The sequence below is a fragment of the Hyposmocoma kahamanoa genome, unplaced genomic scaffold, assembly GCF_003589595.1.
Source record: "Hyposmocoma kahamanoa isolate Upper Pololo Valley unplaced genomic scaffold, ASM358959v1 62, whole genome shotgun sequence".
NCBI classification, from domain to species: Eukaryota; Metazoa; Arthropoda; class Insecta; order Lepidoptera; family Cosmopterigidae; genus Hyposmocoma; species Hyposmocoma kahamanoa.
The window spans coordinates 1-18,103 of NW_020653850.1; the positions used below are offsets into that span (position 1 = coordinate 1).

Genomic DNA, 18,103 nt, shown 5'->3' on the forward strand with positions numbered 1-18,103 from the left:
ATTTTAAGAGTTCAAATTCCCTCAAGATATCTCGAAGAAGGTTTCTAGACAATTTAAAGTAAAAGTGGGCACAACTTTATTAGTAGACCACAAAAATTCTTTGAAAGACTATCTGTAGGTAGTGTTAAGAGTGATTCTCATATTTTTTCTCAAGTAACCCTTCTAGAATGCTACAAGACCATTTGTAGAATGTAGACAGTTTTTATTTAGTCTTGTAGACAGTTTTTAGATAATTTATAGTCTATTATAGTTTTCTTAGTAATACTATTTTAAAACCAAAATACTAAAGCATTATAAACATAAGACGCAATTCTCGTAATACTAATAGATTTCAAGTTTAATGGCTTACAAAATATAAACTATTAAAATTGCAACATGGCGCAATCAGATATAATATATCTGACTTTTTCGCGCAATGCAATGTTTAATCGGTTAGAAAGCGCGAATTGATGTGCGACTTTAAATACATTGTGAAAAGTGATGTAAAACCTGTCATAAAAGTAATGCGTTCGCTAAATTTTAAATATTTATGTATATAATACAAACTTAGTAAAAATACAGTTATCGATTTTCGGTTTTAAATATTTATAGAAAGCTGAAATATACAAAATATCTCACAAAACAAACCATTTCCAAGAAGTTTTAGGCTTCTTCAAGCTAATTTCAACCTAGATTTACTTTTTAAAAAGAAAGGAAATTTTTCTCGGCTACTTCATAGTCATTGTTTAAAAATAAAAATGGCGATAAGAATTTAAAGCTTTTTTCAAAACACTATTGGGAGCATTTTGTCTATAGCTTTATCTATAGAAAAACTTCAGACTACGAAAAGATTATTTTTACTTACTTTATGTAGTTGATCTTGTAGAAGAATATTCATCCTATGAAGCTTTTATGATTGTCTACAAAATGCGATGTTTCTAACCGATTTTTTCTTTGACAGTACTACAAAACTAATATAGATAATATGTAATAAGCTGAGTGGAGACCTTTTTGGTACCATTTTAAATGTAATACTATTTTATTTTAAGTAAATGTTATAATACGGTTATTTTAATTTTTGTTTTTACGTTCTATTTGTATTATGGTTACCAAATAAACTATTTTTTTTTTCTTTCATTCTTTCTTTCTAATAATAAATAACTAAAAATAGAGATAAATAAATAAATAACTGACTAAAATATTAGATTAGAATAGTGAGCGTATTATGCAATAAAAAACTTTTCAAAACACTAGGTCAAAAAAACAATTTAAAAAATCCAATTTGTCGCAATAAAACCTTATTCTGTATAATTATATGGAATGTGTTATATATGACTAGAAAAATGGATAAATTCCCTATCATATAAATATAAGGAATATTTTAATAATAATAATAATAATACCTGACTTGTTGGAAAAAATAAAATTTTCATTACAAAATTGAGGTTATTTCTTCACGCCAACCACATTTCACACAATGATTTCACTGTATTTTATTGATAGACGGCACAATACACATACACAACATTGAAGTACAGTAGTTTACGCGCTCATTTCGAATGATTATCATTTCAAAACACGGAATTACTTCACAATGCTTATTTATTTATCAACAAACAAAACCCGGCTTACGCGTGAATTACGACAATTGTATCCAGTGTTGCCAATTTGTGGGGAATTCCCCAAATTGTGGGGAATTTCAACTAGATTGGGGATTTTGTGGGGATTGGGGGTATGTGAGTAAAATGTGGGGATTCTAACATTTTATCATTTTGTTTAATCTGTCAATTGCTGATGCATCGCTAGTTTGATCATTACTGTTAGAAACGCTGTGATGGACTAAATCGAAGTGTTTTTCAACATCGCACATCACTCGTATTATTAACAAGCAGCTTAAATAGAATTATTATTAGAGTACTTGGTTCTGAATTGTAAAATTACCAGTCGGTGCATGTTGACTTCGCGATTCTTTCTCCCGCTTAGGCCAGTCCCGGGTATGAAGCAAAACGAAATCAGCTATTGATAAACAAAGCCGAGCAGTTGGTACTTCCACACCACAACTTACCACTCGTCAACTTTAAATATTAAATATAGGTCGAAACTCATTGATTATTTCTAACATTAATATAGTGTCACCAAATGCACAACAAATAATCAATTTACTTAATTTTGTAAGCCAAAGTAAAATGAATATTTTTTCAAAGACTGATTACAGATTAATGTTGAATATAATTAAAATATATAAACGATTTAAGGTCATCTAATTTTATAATCAATTTGACATTTTACATTCTGTTTACATTCACAGCAAACGTAATCGATTATTACATTTTGAGTTTCTTAATTCTTTATTACATTTTTAAGCGATGATTTTTGGGTATTTTGAACAATTGGCATTGGCATCGCTGATTGTATCGAATGATGTGACTTAATATCCAAGGTTCACCACCTCCACCAGATCTTTTAATATTCTTTACTTTATCCATTTTGCATGAACTCTTACAACGTTCAATAGAGTAAAAACCCTAATTGTAGTATTTTTTTATAAAATCTACTGAAGACGCGCTGTAACGTGTTTGTCAATAAGTACGAACACTACAGAATGTCTATAACTTAAATATATCTAGAATAAACTTAAGAACACTAGTTTTTAGAGTATTAATAGACTATACTGGATGTGTATAGACAAATTTTACTAAAAATAATCAGTTGTTCTACAGATGAACTTAAAATAAAGGCCTATAAGAGTAATTTTTAAGAGAGATTACACTTAAATAAGTTGTTTGGTATTAAGAAGGTTTTAAAATTTTGACTTGAGTGAAATAAGTCTATTATAATAATTTCTTTTTTCTAAAACCATTTATAGAGAACTATTATCTAAATCTATACCATATTAGGACTGTTTATAGATATGACAGTTTTAAGGCGAATAAAGTGTGCTCCTTGGGAGGAGTCGTAACATGCTAAAAAATTGCGCTCAGAATTAGCGTAACTGGCGCGCCAGTTCAGGCCCATGCTAATTAAATTTAATTTGCGGTCACCATCTACTGGCAGTGCCGACAGTGCGCACTGTGTCTTACAGTAAATCCTCGCTTGTTCGCACTGCACAGTGACCAAATGCGTCTCTCGTAGCTGCACCGAAGTGGGATAAGTCAGCCGCCATGTGCCTGTGATTTATTTTTATTTTTTTATTTTATTTATTAGGTTCATCAACAGTTGTTACATCAAATAATATGTTACATAATTTGTTATTAGTATTATGCCAAGATGCACAACTAGTAACAGATGAAACACAATTTGCATTGAGCAGATTAGTCTTAATATTTAAGTGCTATGAAATCCAATACAATTACAAAAGAAACAGAAAACAATATAAATACTTATAAGATGTTTATTTGCTAATTATTGCTCTGCGGAGATCGGTTAGCGAGACCGAGAACATATCCACTGTGACACTGTGCTCATTGTGTATTCTAGAAGGCAGACTGGTGAGTTCAGACCTAGTTTAGTTCTTTTAAATGGTGGCGACAGAAGGGCAACAATCTTACGACGAGGGTATCTACGCGGAATTGTAAATTTGAACATTGCTGTCAATTGCGGACAATCAATTTTGTTATATAAAATTTTGTATAAGAAAGCAAGATCCAAAAGGTCTCTGCGCTTTTCAAGCGATACCATTTGAAACATTTTTACTCTAGATTTATATGACCGAATTCTCTTAACTGCGCCAGCCGCATAGATCAGGCTGTGACGGTGTGACCTCCTTGCATCGTCATCCCACCTTTTTATCGACTTTCTCCGGTTCCTGGCCACTCATATTTAAATTTAAATTCAAGAATGTGAGGCAAAAAAATGGAACAATTCAAGTTCCATTCTTTTGCCTCACATTCTGATTTTGTTTCGTTCCATCGTCATTCCCTGCTCAATCACGACAGCGGACGGAGCTGTTTAAATTCAATCGCGTCTAATTTTGATACTTTTACTAAGTTATAATCATTGTAATATAATCTAAATCATGTGTCAATTCTAATAAGTGTATAACAGTCTATTCAGTTTATCTCGGCTCTTTTAGGGGTAAGTGTTTAATTAATATATTTTTCATCACGTTAGGAAGTGTTTTATATTAATGTACCTGTTCTTCTATATATACCTTTTTATTGTTACAGCCTTACTCCTTACTTCTTTGGGACCATTTCTTCTTAACCCGACTTTTAATAAATTTGAGAACCGGAAGTTTTTTGTTTTACTGCCGTGAACCTGCTCACGGCTTATTAGGGTTACAACCCTTTCAAGGCTACAAATTTCGTTTTCGCGTTTGTGTACCCTCTCCAGCCTAAGCGTATGTGTTGTGTAATGAGGACACCAGGCTATAGATCCATATTCTAAAATGCTTCGAACAAAAAAAATGTACAGGATAATTTTTGTCTCCGGATTCTTAAATTTTTTTGAGTTACGTAGTACAAAGCCTAAAACCCTGAGAACTGTCTTTTCAATATGGGGTACGTAGGTAAGTTTGGAGACTAGTATAATACCTAAATATTTGATTGATTGTACTGAGTGCAGGCAAGTACCATTCACACCGTAATGGTAAACAAATTGTTTTATGTTACGAGTGAAAAACATCTGAAAGCACTTACTTGTATTCAACTCCATACCATTCTCTTTACACCAGCAATATATTTTGTCTATGTCCATTTGAAGGGCATCTGAGTCAGCAACACATTTCATTTCTCTGAGAATCTTTAGATCGTCGGCGTAGAGAAAGGGTGTTGAGTTACTCAGTATCATCGGTATATCATTTATAAATATATTAAAAAATATCGGGCCTAAATGGGATCCGTGTGGAACTCCAGATGTTATTTTTAAAAAGCTCGATTTGTAAACATTTACCTCAACATAAAAAGAACGATCACTTAGTATGACTGGCATTAATTGAGCATAGGACATGCGATACAGTATGAGTAGAGTTTAGAAATCAGCAGTCCGTAGGGAACCCTATCGAACGCTTTACTAAAATCAGTGTAGATAACGTCAACCTGGTTACCGGTTACGGACTCAAACAGCTTCTCCAGAAAGTTTGCTAGATTAGTAGTGGTAGATATCGAGCGCATCAAAAATATTTCTACCGACTATCAACACGGTTTCCGTGTTGATAGTCGGTAGAAATATTTTTGAAAAAATGCTGTAGGATGGGAGAGATTAAGGCTTCCAGAGTTTTTGCAAATGTAATTAAAATAGACATAGGCCTATAATTACCTACTATTCTATTGTTATTGCTTTTGTAAATAGAGACAACCTTTGCAGACTTCCATTGTGCCGGAAAGATACCAGTTTTTAGTGACGTATTGTAAATAATCAAACGTTGTGTTACTAGACAGGAAGCGCATTTTCTGACGAAAAATGGTGGAATATCATCTGGCCCTGCACCTTTAGTTGAATCTAAAGTTTTGAAATTATTGATTGATGAGATTGAGATACCATAGGAGTGCACTTTTATCCAGTTCGATCGTAGTTAGCGAATCGTTATTGAAATTAAGCTGATTAGTCTTTAGAAGTGATTTGTTACCATCGTCTACTGTGTGCACTGATGCAAAAAATGATTCAAACATATCACTGATTGCTACTCCATCCGATACATTACTATTTGTGTGCCGTTAACACACGTTGCACTGCAGGATGTATGTAAATGCAAGTAGGACGATGCAAGGGATAGAGAGATGCAAATGATTGGAATATTATTAACTAATGTAAATAAAACGACCGTGTCCGAATGAGACAATAATAACACTCATTTATTGCAAAATATACATCGATCACCGTGATGTTGCAGTAAGCATAAATCGAATACTTATGATATCGTGCGGGTTTACTTGTGCATATTAAAATAACAAATGCAAATCATAACAAATGTACGGTTTCACTCGTACAATTTGTGTTGTTGTCTAACATTGAAAGTGGGTAAATGCCACTCCTCTTGTTCTTTAAATGAGTCCAAAATATTTAGGATTATTTTTAATATTATTATCAGTATGGTTAACATAAGAGCTATAAAAAGGAACAGCTAATTTTTCTCATCTTTAGCTCAATAGCTTTAGACTTAGTTCGTCTAAAGGGTTTTTGTATTTCCTAAATCTTAATCGTAGTCTATTTTTTTTATTTTAAGCGCTTGATTAATTAATTAATTTATTTATTTATTTATTTATTTATTTTAGGAAGGTTTACAGCTATTAATACAAAATATAAAATACAAACTAAACAACATCAAAGAGCCTATTACAAACCTCCACTTATGCATATCAAAAATGGCAAATTAAGAGCTTTATTTATAGTTTACTATTTATACAGACCAAAGAAAAGAAAAGAAAAACCGGAAAATTTTGCAATGTTAAGCCATTATAGTAAATTAAACAATGATGTACACATAACGAAATATGCAGCTTGAGCACACCTGCAATTAATACCGTCCAAAATAATTCAAAGTTATAGTTCTTCGAATAGTTGCTGTGCTTGTTTCAAACAAATCAAAGTCATATTCAGTGTCATACCTGTTATAGGTACTACAGCCGCGTATCATGAATGTGTTTTGTCTATAATTTGTGTGAGCTATGGGAATGTGAAGCAACGGGCGACGCCGCAAAGTCAATGAGTTAGTACGGAGACCGATTTTAGACAATAATTCCGGACAGTCAATGCCAGCATTAGCCAATTTGGATAGAAAACAAAGATCATTCACTTCACGACGCACTTGAAGAGGCAGAAAATGATACCGCTTGCAACGGTGTTCGTAATCCACGGACTGTTGTCTGGTCTTAAAATCAAGAAATCGCAAAAATCTTTTTTGTATATTCTCTAATCGCGTGATATAGATGTTGTATTGGGGATTCCATACACAGGAAGCGTACTCAAGATGACTACGCACGAAGGCGCAGTACAAAACTTTAATAGTTTTCAAAGATTTCAAATCGTTGGACATACGGATAACGAACCCGAGGGCCTTTGAAGCCTTACTTGCAATATGATCAATATGATCTTTAAAGATTAATTTACTATCATGTATGACACCCAAATCCTTAATATTATTGACTCTAGTTAAATTGTGATTATGGAGTATATATTTAGATTCTATTTTGCTATTTTTACGAGAGAAAGTCATACAGAAGCACTTAGTTACATTTAGGTCTAATTTATTCGTAATGCAATATTGTTCGAACCGCAAGAGAACTTCCTGCAGATCACGGATATCAGATGAATTGTTGATAACCTTTAGGATTTTCATATCATCTGCGAAAAGTACAGATTTTGAATAACGAAAGCATTTGTTAATGTCCATTATGAAAATAATAAATAAAAGTGGACCCAAAATTGACCCCTGGGGTACACCAGAAGGTATCTTAGTCCACTGTGACAAAAAACCCCGTAAGACTACAGCCTGATTACGATTATCAATATAGGACGCAAACCAACGATACAAGTTACCATGTATGCCTGCTGCTTGAAGTTTAGAAAGCAATATACAATGGTCTATTCGGTCAAAACATTTTTTGTAATCAGTGTATACTACATCAACCTGTGCTCCTCTTTCCATCCCACTAGTAATGAAATCGTTTGCAATAATCAGGTTTGAGGATGTGGAACGTTGTCTAAGAAAACCATGTTGATCGTCACTAAATGAATTTTGTAAACTAGAATAAACTTCTTTATAAACTAACCTTTCCAATACCTTGGCAAATAGACACAATTTGGATATGGGACGATAGTTTTCCACATTACATCTATTCCCTTTCTTATGGACCGGTGTGATGAAGGCAGATTTCCACAGTTTAGGTACAATTTCCTCAGACAATGATCGCCCGTACAACAGACTCAATGGAACCGCCAAACTTTCGGCACATTTTACAATTAAAAGTGGAGGAATCAAATCAGGTCCCCCCGACTTTGTTAAATCGAGTGATTTTAAAAGATCATGTACCTTGATTGCATTAATTTGAATATCGCCTATGCTACATAGAACGTTATCGTAGTTCATGTTGACAGTGCAACACGTCGATTGGCCAGTCACCAAGAAAGTCTCAAGAAAGTACTCCGCAAATAGGTTACTTATATCTTCACCAGTGTCAGCGCTCACAGATTTGTAATTCATTACACTAGGAAAAGTCGAGTTGTTCCTTTTCATTTTTACAAACGTCCAAAATGCTTTGGGGTTCTCTACAATTGAAGATTCGATGTGTTTTAAAATTACGAGAAAACCACGGCGGATACTTTTTACTGTTCGGTACGTGAAATGGAACTAATTTCTCAATAATTTTATACAATTCCACAACCGTTCGTTTCAAACCACACGAAGAGCAGAAATCTACCAGAGATTGAGCAATCCGCGGTACGACATAATTGGACTCGCCAACCAGACTCCAATTCAGGCAACTGAGATCAAAATCTCCGAATGTATAATATACCGAATCAACACTACTTTGACTCATAACGTTATTACAGTTGTGTAGAAAATTTTCCAACAGTACTCTGTTCAAAGGAGGGGGCAAGTATACTGCACATAGCGCTATATGTTTAACGATATTAGATATTTTTTGTACCAATTGTTACCCACAAGTCCTCGCAATTGCTTTCCCAGAATGTAATTCTGGATGAGTTGTATTTTTTAAAACAGCAACAATTACTTCTCCACCATCTTTTTTCTTTGACGAAACAGAGTCTCACCTATGTCTTCTGTTATACAGCGTATCTATTATCAAGTAATTCTGTACTTATTACACTATCATTGAGCCAAGTTTCAGTTAAGACAATTACGTCAAAATCACAACAATGTACATTTGAATAAAATTCGTACCCATTAGCCTGCTGTCGTGAATAAATTTAGTTAGGATAGTAACCTCTGATAGTTAATGAAGTTCTAGTATAAGTTAAGAAGGGCGTGTGTTGATTATTGTATATTGGATTATTAAACCAACGGTGACCTCTGAACTGACGCACCGCACAACATTGCAGCCGAATCGCGGTCTGTGGGCGTGCAGGCGACAACAGCGGCGCCGGTTCTGTGCGCAGCGGCGGGCGCGTGCGCACGCATCACACGATTCGAGCCGGCGCGCGCCGGTGATGAGGCTCAAGTGCTCATCGCGCTGCTGCCGCACGCGCACGCTCTCCCGCTGACATAGTCCGTTGTAAATCGACCTTCACACTTTACCATAATAAGTTTGGTAAAGTTAAAGTTCTGTAATTATAAGTTAATTTTGCAAATGCGAACTTACAAAATTTTATAAACTAAATAAAATAAAAGAAAATAGCTTCAGAAAATAAGAAAATGGCTTGTTTGTATTGTGCGGTTCACACACAAATTTTGCTAGTACGCTCCCATAGTCACAATATTCGAGGATGACGTGTGCCGACGGCTCCAGAAATAGCTCAAGAAGCGGGTCAGCGACACGCAAGTGTGCGCGTACGCGGCGGCAGTGGACGCTCGGTGGCACGACGCAATGGGCGACACGACGAGAGCGCTGCTGCTGCTGCTGTTGCTTATGTCAACAGTTCTCACCCAAGATTTTAAAGTTGGTCAGTGGGTTTATTATATCATGTAGGTTTGTTTACCTTGCTTTAGTTACGTTCGTTTATATTAATTATTTTGTTCTTATGGTAGGATATGGTAGAACTCAGAACGTATTTTCTATTTTTTGTAACGTTTTAAAGCACATGTTATGTCGCTATCTTGCGGTTTATTGTCATGAGACGTAAACGATGTTGAAACTGGAATACCTACCTTTCTTTTCAAAAATATGTACATGCGAGTGCATGTAATATGTTGTCTAGGTGTGGTGGACGAGTGGCCGGCGACGGCGCGTGCCCTGGAGCACGCGGCGAAAGCGGCGTTGGCTGCGCTCAACTTGACCGGCATCGGTGAGGTGGAGCCCGCCGCCGTCGAGCCCGGCGAACCGCTTGCGCTACCGGCGCGCATTTGCCAGCAGGTTTCCAGTTTTCGTGATCGCGTAACGTAGCTGTCTATTACTCAGCTTAAACTTTAGGACTTAAACCTTCTAATAAAATTATTCGGATGTAATAACAATAATATCACAGACAAACGCACCGATTGCCCGATCTCAGTAGAAAATGTGTTTACTCAATCGATCCTATGAAAACGAGCTTCATCATCCAGCGCCCAAAGTTTAAGTAACAGTCGTGAGAATCTATAACCGGTTAATTTCAAACGATATAGACCTCTTAACACATAGAATAAAAGTCGACTCACGATAGACAAACGTAAACTAACATTTGTGAGGCGTACGATGACGACACGCGATGCGAGCAGGCCAAGGCGGGCGTGACAGTGGTGGTGGGCGGTGCACCGGCGGGCGACAACGCGGAGACGGCCCGCGCGGCGCGACTAGCGGCGGAAGCGGCGGCACGCGCCGGCGTGCCGCTGCTGCTGCTGCAGCCCGCGCCGCTCGCCGCCAGCTGGGAGGTGCTCGCGCTGTACCCGCACGAGGATGTAGTCGCTCAGGTAACACTCCGCGCGAGGCTGAGACGCTGCCAGTACAACATTGGCGTGTAATGTTTGAACGCATGCCCATCGAAGGCGGGTGCGGACCTGTGCCAAGCCAAGGGCTGGCGACGCGCCGTGCTGCTGCACGAGGGCAGCGCCCGCAGCGCTGCGCTCATAGCTCCCGACGAAGAGCAGCTGGAGCTGCAGGCGCGCCGGCTGCCGCCGAAGCACGACGACGCATTGCTCAGGTGGGGGCGGCGGCGACGATCGCGCCGGCGCGCGCGAACGGCAGCGACAGTAACACGTGTGCGTGCGCAGGAACACCCTGCTGGTCCTGAAGAAAGCAGGCGCGACCAACTTTATCGTGTGGTGCGGGGCCGAGTGCGCGGTGCGCGTGCTGGACGCGGCGCAGCGCGTGGGACTGCTGGGCGCGCGACAATCTTTCGTGGTACTTTCGCTGGAACTGCACACGCAACCGTTGCACACCTTCAGCCACGGCGGCGCCAACATCACCGGTACGCCGAGAACCGCCCGCTCGGGGCCAAGCGAACGAACGAAAATTTATTCGTAGCGACATTTCGCCGCAGGGCTGATGTTGTTCGATCCGGAAGCAGACAGCGTGCGCGACTTGACATCGGCGTGGCGCGAAGCAGAGGGAGGCGTCCTCTCGGAGGACGCGCTGCCACCGACCGCCGTCCTGCTCGCATACGACGCCGTCAAGATCGCAGCGCGCGCGCATCTCGACCTGCGCTTGGCGCGCAACGAGACGCGCGCCGCGCCCGGCGACTGCGACTCCGGCCGCGGCGCCTTCCACGCGGACTCGCTGCTTAACTACCTTCGCGCGGTAAGCGTCGACCGTGAGGACCGACGAACGGGACCCGGCATACAAAGCTCGTGCGCTGCAGCAGGAGGAGTGGAACGGCATATCCGGCGCATTGTCGTGGGAGGCGGACGGGCAGCGCCGCGTGGACCGGCTGCAGGTGGTGGAGCTACAGCGCGGCGGGCTGCTCGCGCACGCCGGCGTGTGGACGGCGGTAGACGGCGTCGCCTGGGAGCGCCCAGCTCCTGCCGACGGGCCTTCGCCTTCTCCTGGCCTGATGGTCAATCGCACCTTCACCGTACTCATCGCCATGGTAATTACGATGGTCCCGTATAGAATTTCTGCTTGAAATTCCCAAAAATAAGAGTTCAAGCTGGTAGGTATCTATGTATTGACCCGTAGATTTATCCATCAGCCGTTTCTACCATAAAAACTCCATCATTTGTGATGGGAGTTACAAATTTAACAAAATTACAATTTATTTCGGTATTAGTATTAAGTATTTAAATAAGAAGTGTCAGCCAACGTTTCGAAAAAAGGCTGGCGCACTGTCCGAGCGAGTGGTACGAACCATATCAATTTCTGTTCGTCTCTCCATAACTCAAAGTCTATTTCACATACTCTTGTTATTTTATTTCTCCAATAACATTTCCGATTGGTCCGACTGCGTCCATTCTCTAATCTTGTAAAAAAACCTTTGGCCAAATATGTTGAACTTTCAATATCGCTAATTATTTTTATTATTATTATTTTATTATAATATTATAATATTAATCAAAAATACAGTGGTCAAATGTCTAAAATTAAAAACTGCGAAACAGGTGATCTAAAAACTTAAAATTTGGCATGTGGTTAAGAAAGGGGACAATCATGAACAGCTGATTGTGAACCGAAAATAGTCAAAATTGGGGACTTAATAATCAAACTATATTTGAGGTATTCCGTCATGTGTGAAACTTTTTATGCTAAGTATATTCAAATTCAAATTGAAATCATTTATTTCGAACTATTACATCCATATACAAAAATTACAAAATTAATAAGCACACACATTCATTACATTAATGCTGCTTTACTACTGCCTTCGTGGCCGAACGGTTACCATGCCGGACTGCCACGCAGAGGTCCCAGGTTCGATTCCCGGGCCGGGAGAAATGTTTGTATGGCCTACATTTATTTCTCTCGTGAGTTTGGGTGTAATTTGTGGTTGTCTATGTGTGTGTCCATGGCACCCGCGACACAGGGTTTCCCTAGTGCGGGGCTATGTTGAGTGTGTGCGTTATTTATTATTATTATTTATTAATCAAACATAGACAAAAACAATTAAATTCACTTCAAACAAAATAAATAAAATTAAACTCAATTAAAATAATGTACCATGCACTACAAAATTACATGATCACACAAGTATAGGTATCCATCCAGTGGGTTTAGTTTTGGCTCTTCTTTTAATAACGGGGCGTGAAAGCACCATTGCGCACTGCGCGCCTCCGCGAACGCACTCGTTACTGGCACTGCACTGCGGCGCCGCGGCACTCCCGTCAGCATCCTAAACGCATTATTATACTGGACCCTCAAGGTGTTTAGGGTCACCTTACTATATTTCGCCCAAATGTTATACGTGTAGAAGGTGATATACCTAACAGTATAAGTGAAAGGGTTGTAACCCTAACTAGCCGTGAACAGGTTCACGGCAATGAAATGGGAAACTTCCGGTCCACAAAATTTATTAAAGAAGTAAAGTTTAAAGAAAGGCTGTAACAATATAAAGGTAAATGTAAAAAAAAACAGATATAACAGTATAAAACACTCCCTACACTTTATTATTAAGGCACTTACCCCTAAATGGGCCGAGAAACTGAATTACAGAAATAGATACATGAAGGGTGTAGACTTGTAAATTATTACACATGATTAGCTTATTAACAGCTCTGACTGTTGTGGCGGTCGAGCTGGGAGTGACCGTGGTACGAAAACAAAATGAGAAATAATAATAATAATAATAATAATAACGCTCACACTCAACATAGCCCCGCACTAGGGAAACCCTGTGTCGCGGGTGCCATGGACACACACATAGACAACCACAAATTACACCCAAACTCACGAGAGAAATAAATGTAGGCCATACAAATATTTCTCCCGGCCCGGGAATCGAACCTGGGACCTCTGCGTGGCAGTCCGGCATGGTAACCGTTCGGCCACGGAGGCAGTTAAAAGTGAAGGAAGATGGAACAATTCAAATTTAAAATTTAAATACAAGTAAAATAAAAAAATGATAAGATACAAGAGGAGAGAGGCGATACAAAGAGGTAAGATGACGGTGTAAGGAAGTCACACCGTCACATAAGTAACAACTATTTTTCGAAGGCATTTTAAACGATCTAGAACATTCAACGCGTAGGGATTAGACTTAGAGAAAGGTATGTGCCTAAGTAAACATTAATAGCAAACATAAAATAGTAGATTGCACAACAAGTAATATCATATGATAGTTATAAGTCAAGGGTAAAATGAGTTTTATGAACGAGTTACACATTCTGCTTTTCACTACGATTGCGAGGAAATTAGATAGCAATATCGCAAATAAATGTTTATTTCATTAAAATTGAAAATAAAAATAGAACATAATCATAGAGTACACACTCCATAGTATAGACGACTTCAATTTCTTGGACTATTCATCCAAATATTCATTTGTTTTTCGACCCTCCAACGCATGAAAACTTTAAACGCGCCACTATAAAATTGCTTAGATTTCGCTGAAGCTCGGGTGTCGGGTCAGGTGCCACCTCGGACACGTATTGCATTAGGCTCGTTAGTCCCTGTATGAAAATACACTAAAACACAATTAAAGGCAAAAAGACGTCGCACCACAAACGTGCGTTTGGAAGAATTGAATCTAAGTTGGTCTGCACGTTATAACCTGGTTTGTATTTTTGGTTGCATACACGTATTTTTACGAATTGTTGTTTCAGAATGACCCATATGTGATGCGACGAGACTCTACAGATCGGCTCTCAGGCAATGACAGGTACGAAGGTGAGTCGTAATGGTCGGTGAGCAAGACAAGGACCTTCAGAGGCAAAAGGTCCCCTTCCTAGTCCTCCTTCTCTTCTTGCTCCTTCGTCTGATTTGTACACAATAGCGGCGGCTATAATTTTGTGCCTAATTCATTAAAAAAAAAATTTCATGACAATATTGAAACGCATTCAAAATTCCCGAGATATTTTTTTTTATTCTTTATATTCTACTAGGTTCAAATTTATATATGTAAACGGGAACCACTTATGAAGCACATTGTCAATAGTTATTTGTTATGAAAGGCTTCAAAGTTGTTGTTTGACGCGACAACTTGTATCGAAACCTGAGCAAGCGAAGGAAGCTAAGTTTTCAAAAATAGAATCCTGGGCTTAGCGAGGGTTTCAAGGCACGAGACGCAAAACAACTTTGCTTCTGAGCGAAACACACAACTTTTCAACTCACTATAGCGGGGAAAATGGTAGATGAAAGAAAAGCAGTTGAACTATAACAAAGAAAATTAGTTATCGCATTGACCTACCAACAAATGGGCATCGGGTCTAATACAAAAACCACGAAAAAAATGTCCGAACTTAACCTATATAAACGTAGTGACATGTAACGAAATATAAAAAACTAAAACATTTAATTTAAATTGTAATGTCATTGCAGTACTGCCTAATTTTGCTTGCAACAATTTAAGGGCCCAAAAACACCATATTCAGCTTCTACTGGAAACTTAACAAAATTAACCATATTTAGCTTCGACTGAAATTTACTTGAACACAAGAGTAATGGAGTAGTCTTTCTCCTAAATGTTAATTAATTTTTATATATATATATATATTATATTATATATATATATATGTATATATATATATATATATATATATATATAATCGAATATAAGAGGTTTATATACGCTTCTTGAAATTGACGTAATGGGTCTCTTTCCAGTTAGTGATCTAATTATTTTGTTTGCTTTTGTAATTTATATATAAATTAAATACTATACAACTGTACAAAATAACACTTTTAAATGAAAACTATGATAACACAATATATTTGTTTAGTGAAAATATGACACAAAATCCTGTTTATACACTTTACTGCAGTAATTTTGACAAGTTACTATTATATTATATAGTACTGCATAATTGACAACCGCGCTGTCAGTCGAACAAACGAAGACTGCTGCGCGATTGACGCTCTGTATGCGATTTTAACGCCCTATAGGTGCGGACACTTTTTAGCGCGAACGCGACATCCATTTGTTAATAGGTCAATGAGTTATCGTTGTCAATATAATGTCAACAATAAGTAAATAAGAATAAAATATACCAACGGATTTATACTACATAAATAATGTACGACAAAACGCGTAGTTAGACGTGTCATTATGTTTTTTTTTCATCGAAAGAAAAAGTTAGGTGCACCACAGTCCATCGTCAAGTTCGATTTCCAAAAACCTTTTCCACGTGGAAAAGGGAAAAACGCTTTAGCGCGCAGATTTCTAATGAGAAAGATAGCCTTTCCGAGCTCGTGAGGTAAAAAATATATTTACGCATTAAATTATCAGCTACCTCTTACGCATAACATGCTCCAGTAACGAAATTATCTTCAAGTAAACTGGAACTTAAAAACATATTAAGATAATTGGTAAGCAAAAAATCTGAAGTGCTAATAAATAATAGACGATAGGCAAAAATTTATATTATTTCTAAAATAAACTCTAATTACGTACGTTGCGTACGTTCGTACTCTAATTTACGTAATAATGTCTTTTAAGTAATTTGCAAGATCACTATGTATAAAAAAATAAACCAGTCTGTATCCAACAAGCATTTTTCGTTACAAGTTACATGGCGCAGTCTTTATCGGGATTAAAAAGTGGTAATTTTACGTTAATACGTTTGTGAATAAATAATAATGGAAAGTATTTTGTCGCCGCCTAAATCGTTCAGCTACGATGGCAATTCAGTGGATTTATTATCAGACGGTATTAACGATATGTGGACAAAATGGAAACGAAACTACGAAATTTATACAGAGGCGTGTGAAATTATAAAAAAACCTGGAAATGCTCAATACAACATATTTCTTCACGTAGTTGCTGAGAAATCTTAGAACAAGAAGACGGAAACATTAACGACTGTTGAAGGGGCTTTGAAAAAATTGGAAAACCATTTCAAATGTAAGAAAAACGTAAAAAAGCCGTTGAGCGGCATACATTTTTTTGTAAGAGAACAAAAAGAAGGTGAAACTGTCGAATAGCACGTGTTCGAATTGCGTAGATTATCTCAGTCCTGTAATTTTAGTACTATGAATGAAGAATTAATAAAAGATAGATTGGTTTTCGGTGTAACCAGCGCGAACATTCGAGAATGTTTGCTACGTGAAGAGGATTTGACATTAAAAAAGGCAATAGAAATATGTCGAGCTGCGGTTGTATCCAGGATTTATTCTGAAAACGTTAAAAATGAAATGGAACCAGTATTTCAGGTACACAGTGAGATTCAAGAAAATGATGATATATATGCAATTAAGAGATACAACGGAGTAAAACAATGAGATTTTCGTGTGGCGTCGTGGCAAGGAGGTCAAGTTCGCGGCCGCGACTCGTGCAGTGGTGCACGTGCGCATTCTGCCTCATATTCGCGAGGTGGCGGGATCGGTGCCGATAGAAACTACCGACATGAAAACAGACGACGCAATAGATGTGGAAGTGTATATCCAAAAAATTATTATTCCGCATACGGAAGGAAGTGCATGCGATGTTCGAAGATGAATCATTTTGCCAAAATGTGCATGGTATTTTACAAGGATAATTCATATGAACAGGTATTAAACATTAATTCTATTAGCAGTTGGGATATAGATTTAATTATAAAAGGCCAAGTTTTAAATTTTAAATTAAATGCCGGGTGTACCTTTAAAACATTTATTAAAAATTTTAATCCAATTTTACCTTGTAACTGATTTGTTGATAACAAATACAAAATTACCAGCGAACTCAGGGACTACTATAAAAATTCAAGGAAAAATATATTTGAGAGTTAGTTATAAAAACAAATATTATACACTACAATTTAAAATTGCTGAAGTAGGTACAATCTGTTCCTATTTTAGGTCGGGATGCATGCGCAGAACTAGATGTGATAAGGCGTGGTTCTAGTACTATACTAGGATTGTAGCTATGTGACGATGTGACCTTCTTGCATCGTCATCCCACCTTTTTATCGCCTTTCTCCGGTTCCTGGCCACTCGTATTTAAATTTTGAATTGTTCCATTCTTTTTAAAATTCGCCGCGTGCATAGGCTCTAAAAGCCACTTAAAGTAAAACGAGATTTAAAATAATTTCACAATAGTGAAATAAAATCTTTAAATTGGTTCCATCGTTTACGTTCAGCAATTTCAACTTTTGACTTTTGCAGAAAATTAAAGAAAAAAGTATTTGAAAAACATCCCTAAAATATATATTTTTCTAAAAATGTGATTTTTTTCAAGATATTTTTTTCCATGCCCCAACACTGTTTACTACATAGGTACATAAGAGCGGTGTAGTAGGTCCCATGTCGCTTTCTGAAACAAAATTGGTGCAGCGCCAACATTTTCCGTTACGAATATTCAAGTGTCTTGAATCATAAACTTATTAATAGTAGCTTTTTTGGGAATTAGTTTAACATTGCCCGAAACAAACTTTTTCATCACACTTACCTACTCGTAAACAGAGGCGACTTTGCACGGAGGCAAAGTAATAGGGGTTAAAGTATGAAATTGCCGATTTGTACTGAAA

The 18,103-nt window shown here is 37.7% G+C and overlaps 1 protein-coding gene across 1 annotated transcript in view; it reads left to right on the forward strand.

The window, feature by feature from the left end:
- Positions 1-9,464: 9,464 nt before the first annotated feature.
- LOC113229473 (glutamate receptor ionotropic, kainate 3-like) overlaps positions 9,465-18,103 on the forward strand; it is a 19,883-nt gene continuing 11,244 nt past the window's right edge. Inside the window, exons 1-9 of the mRNA XM_026463072.1 lie at positions 9,465-9,540; positions 9,796-9,950; positions 10,292-10,483; positions 10,559-10,713; positions 10,784-10,980; positions 11,053-11,309; positions 11,371-11,598; positions 14,264-14,327; positions 16,690-16,808. Of these exons, the coding sequence (XP_026318857.1) occupies positions 9,465-9,540; positions 9,796-9,950; positions 10,292-10,483; positions 10,559-10,713; positions 10,784-10,980; positions 11,053-11,309; positions 11,371-11,598; positions 14,264-14,327; positions 16,690-16,808 (1,443 nt within the window). The remainder of the gene's footprint in view (positions 9,541-9,795; positions 9,951-10,291; positions 10,484-10,558; positions 10,714-10,783; positions 10,981-11,052; positions 11,310-11,370; positions 11,599-14,263; positions 14,328-16,689; positions 16,809-18,103) is intronic.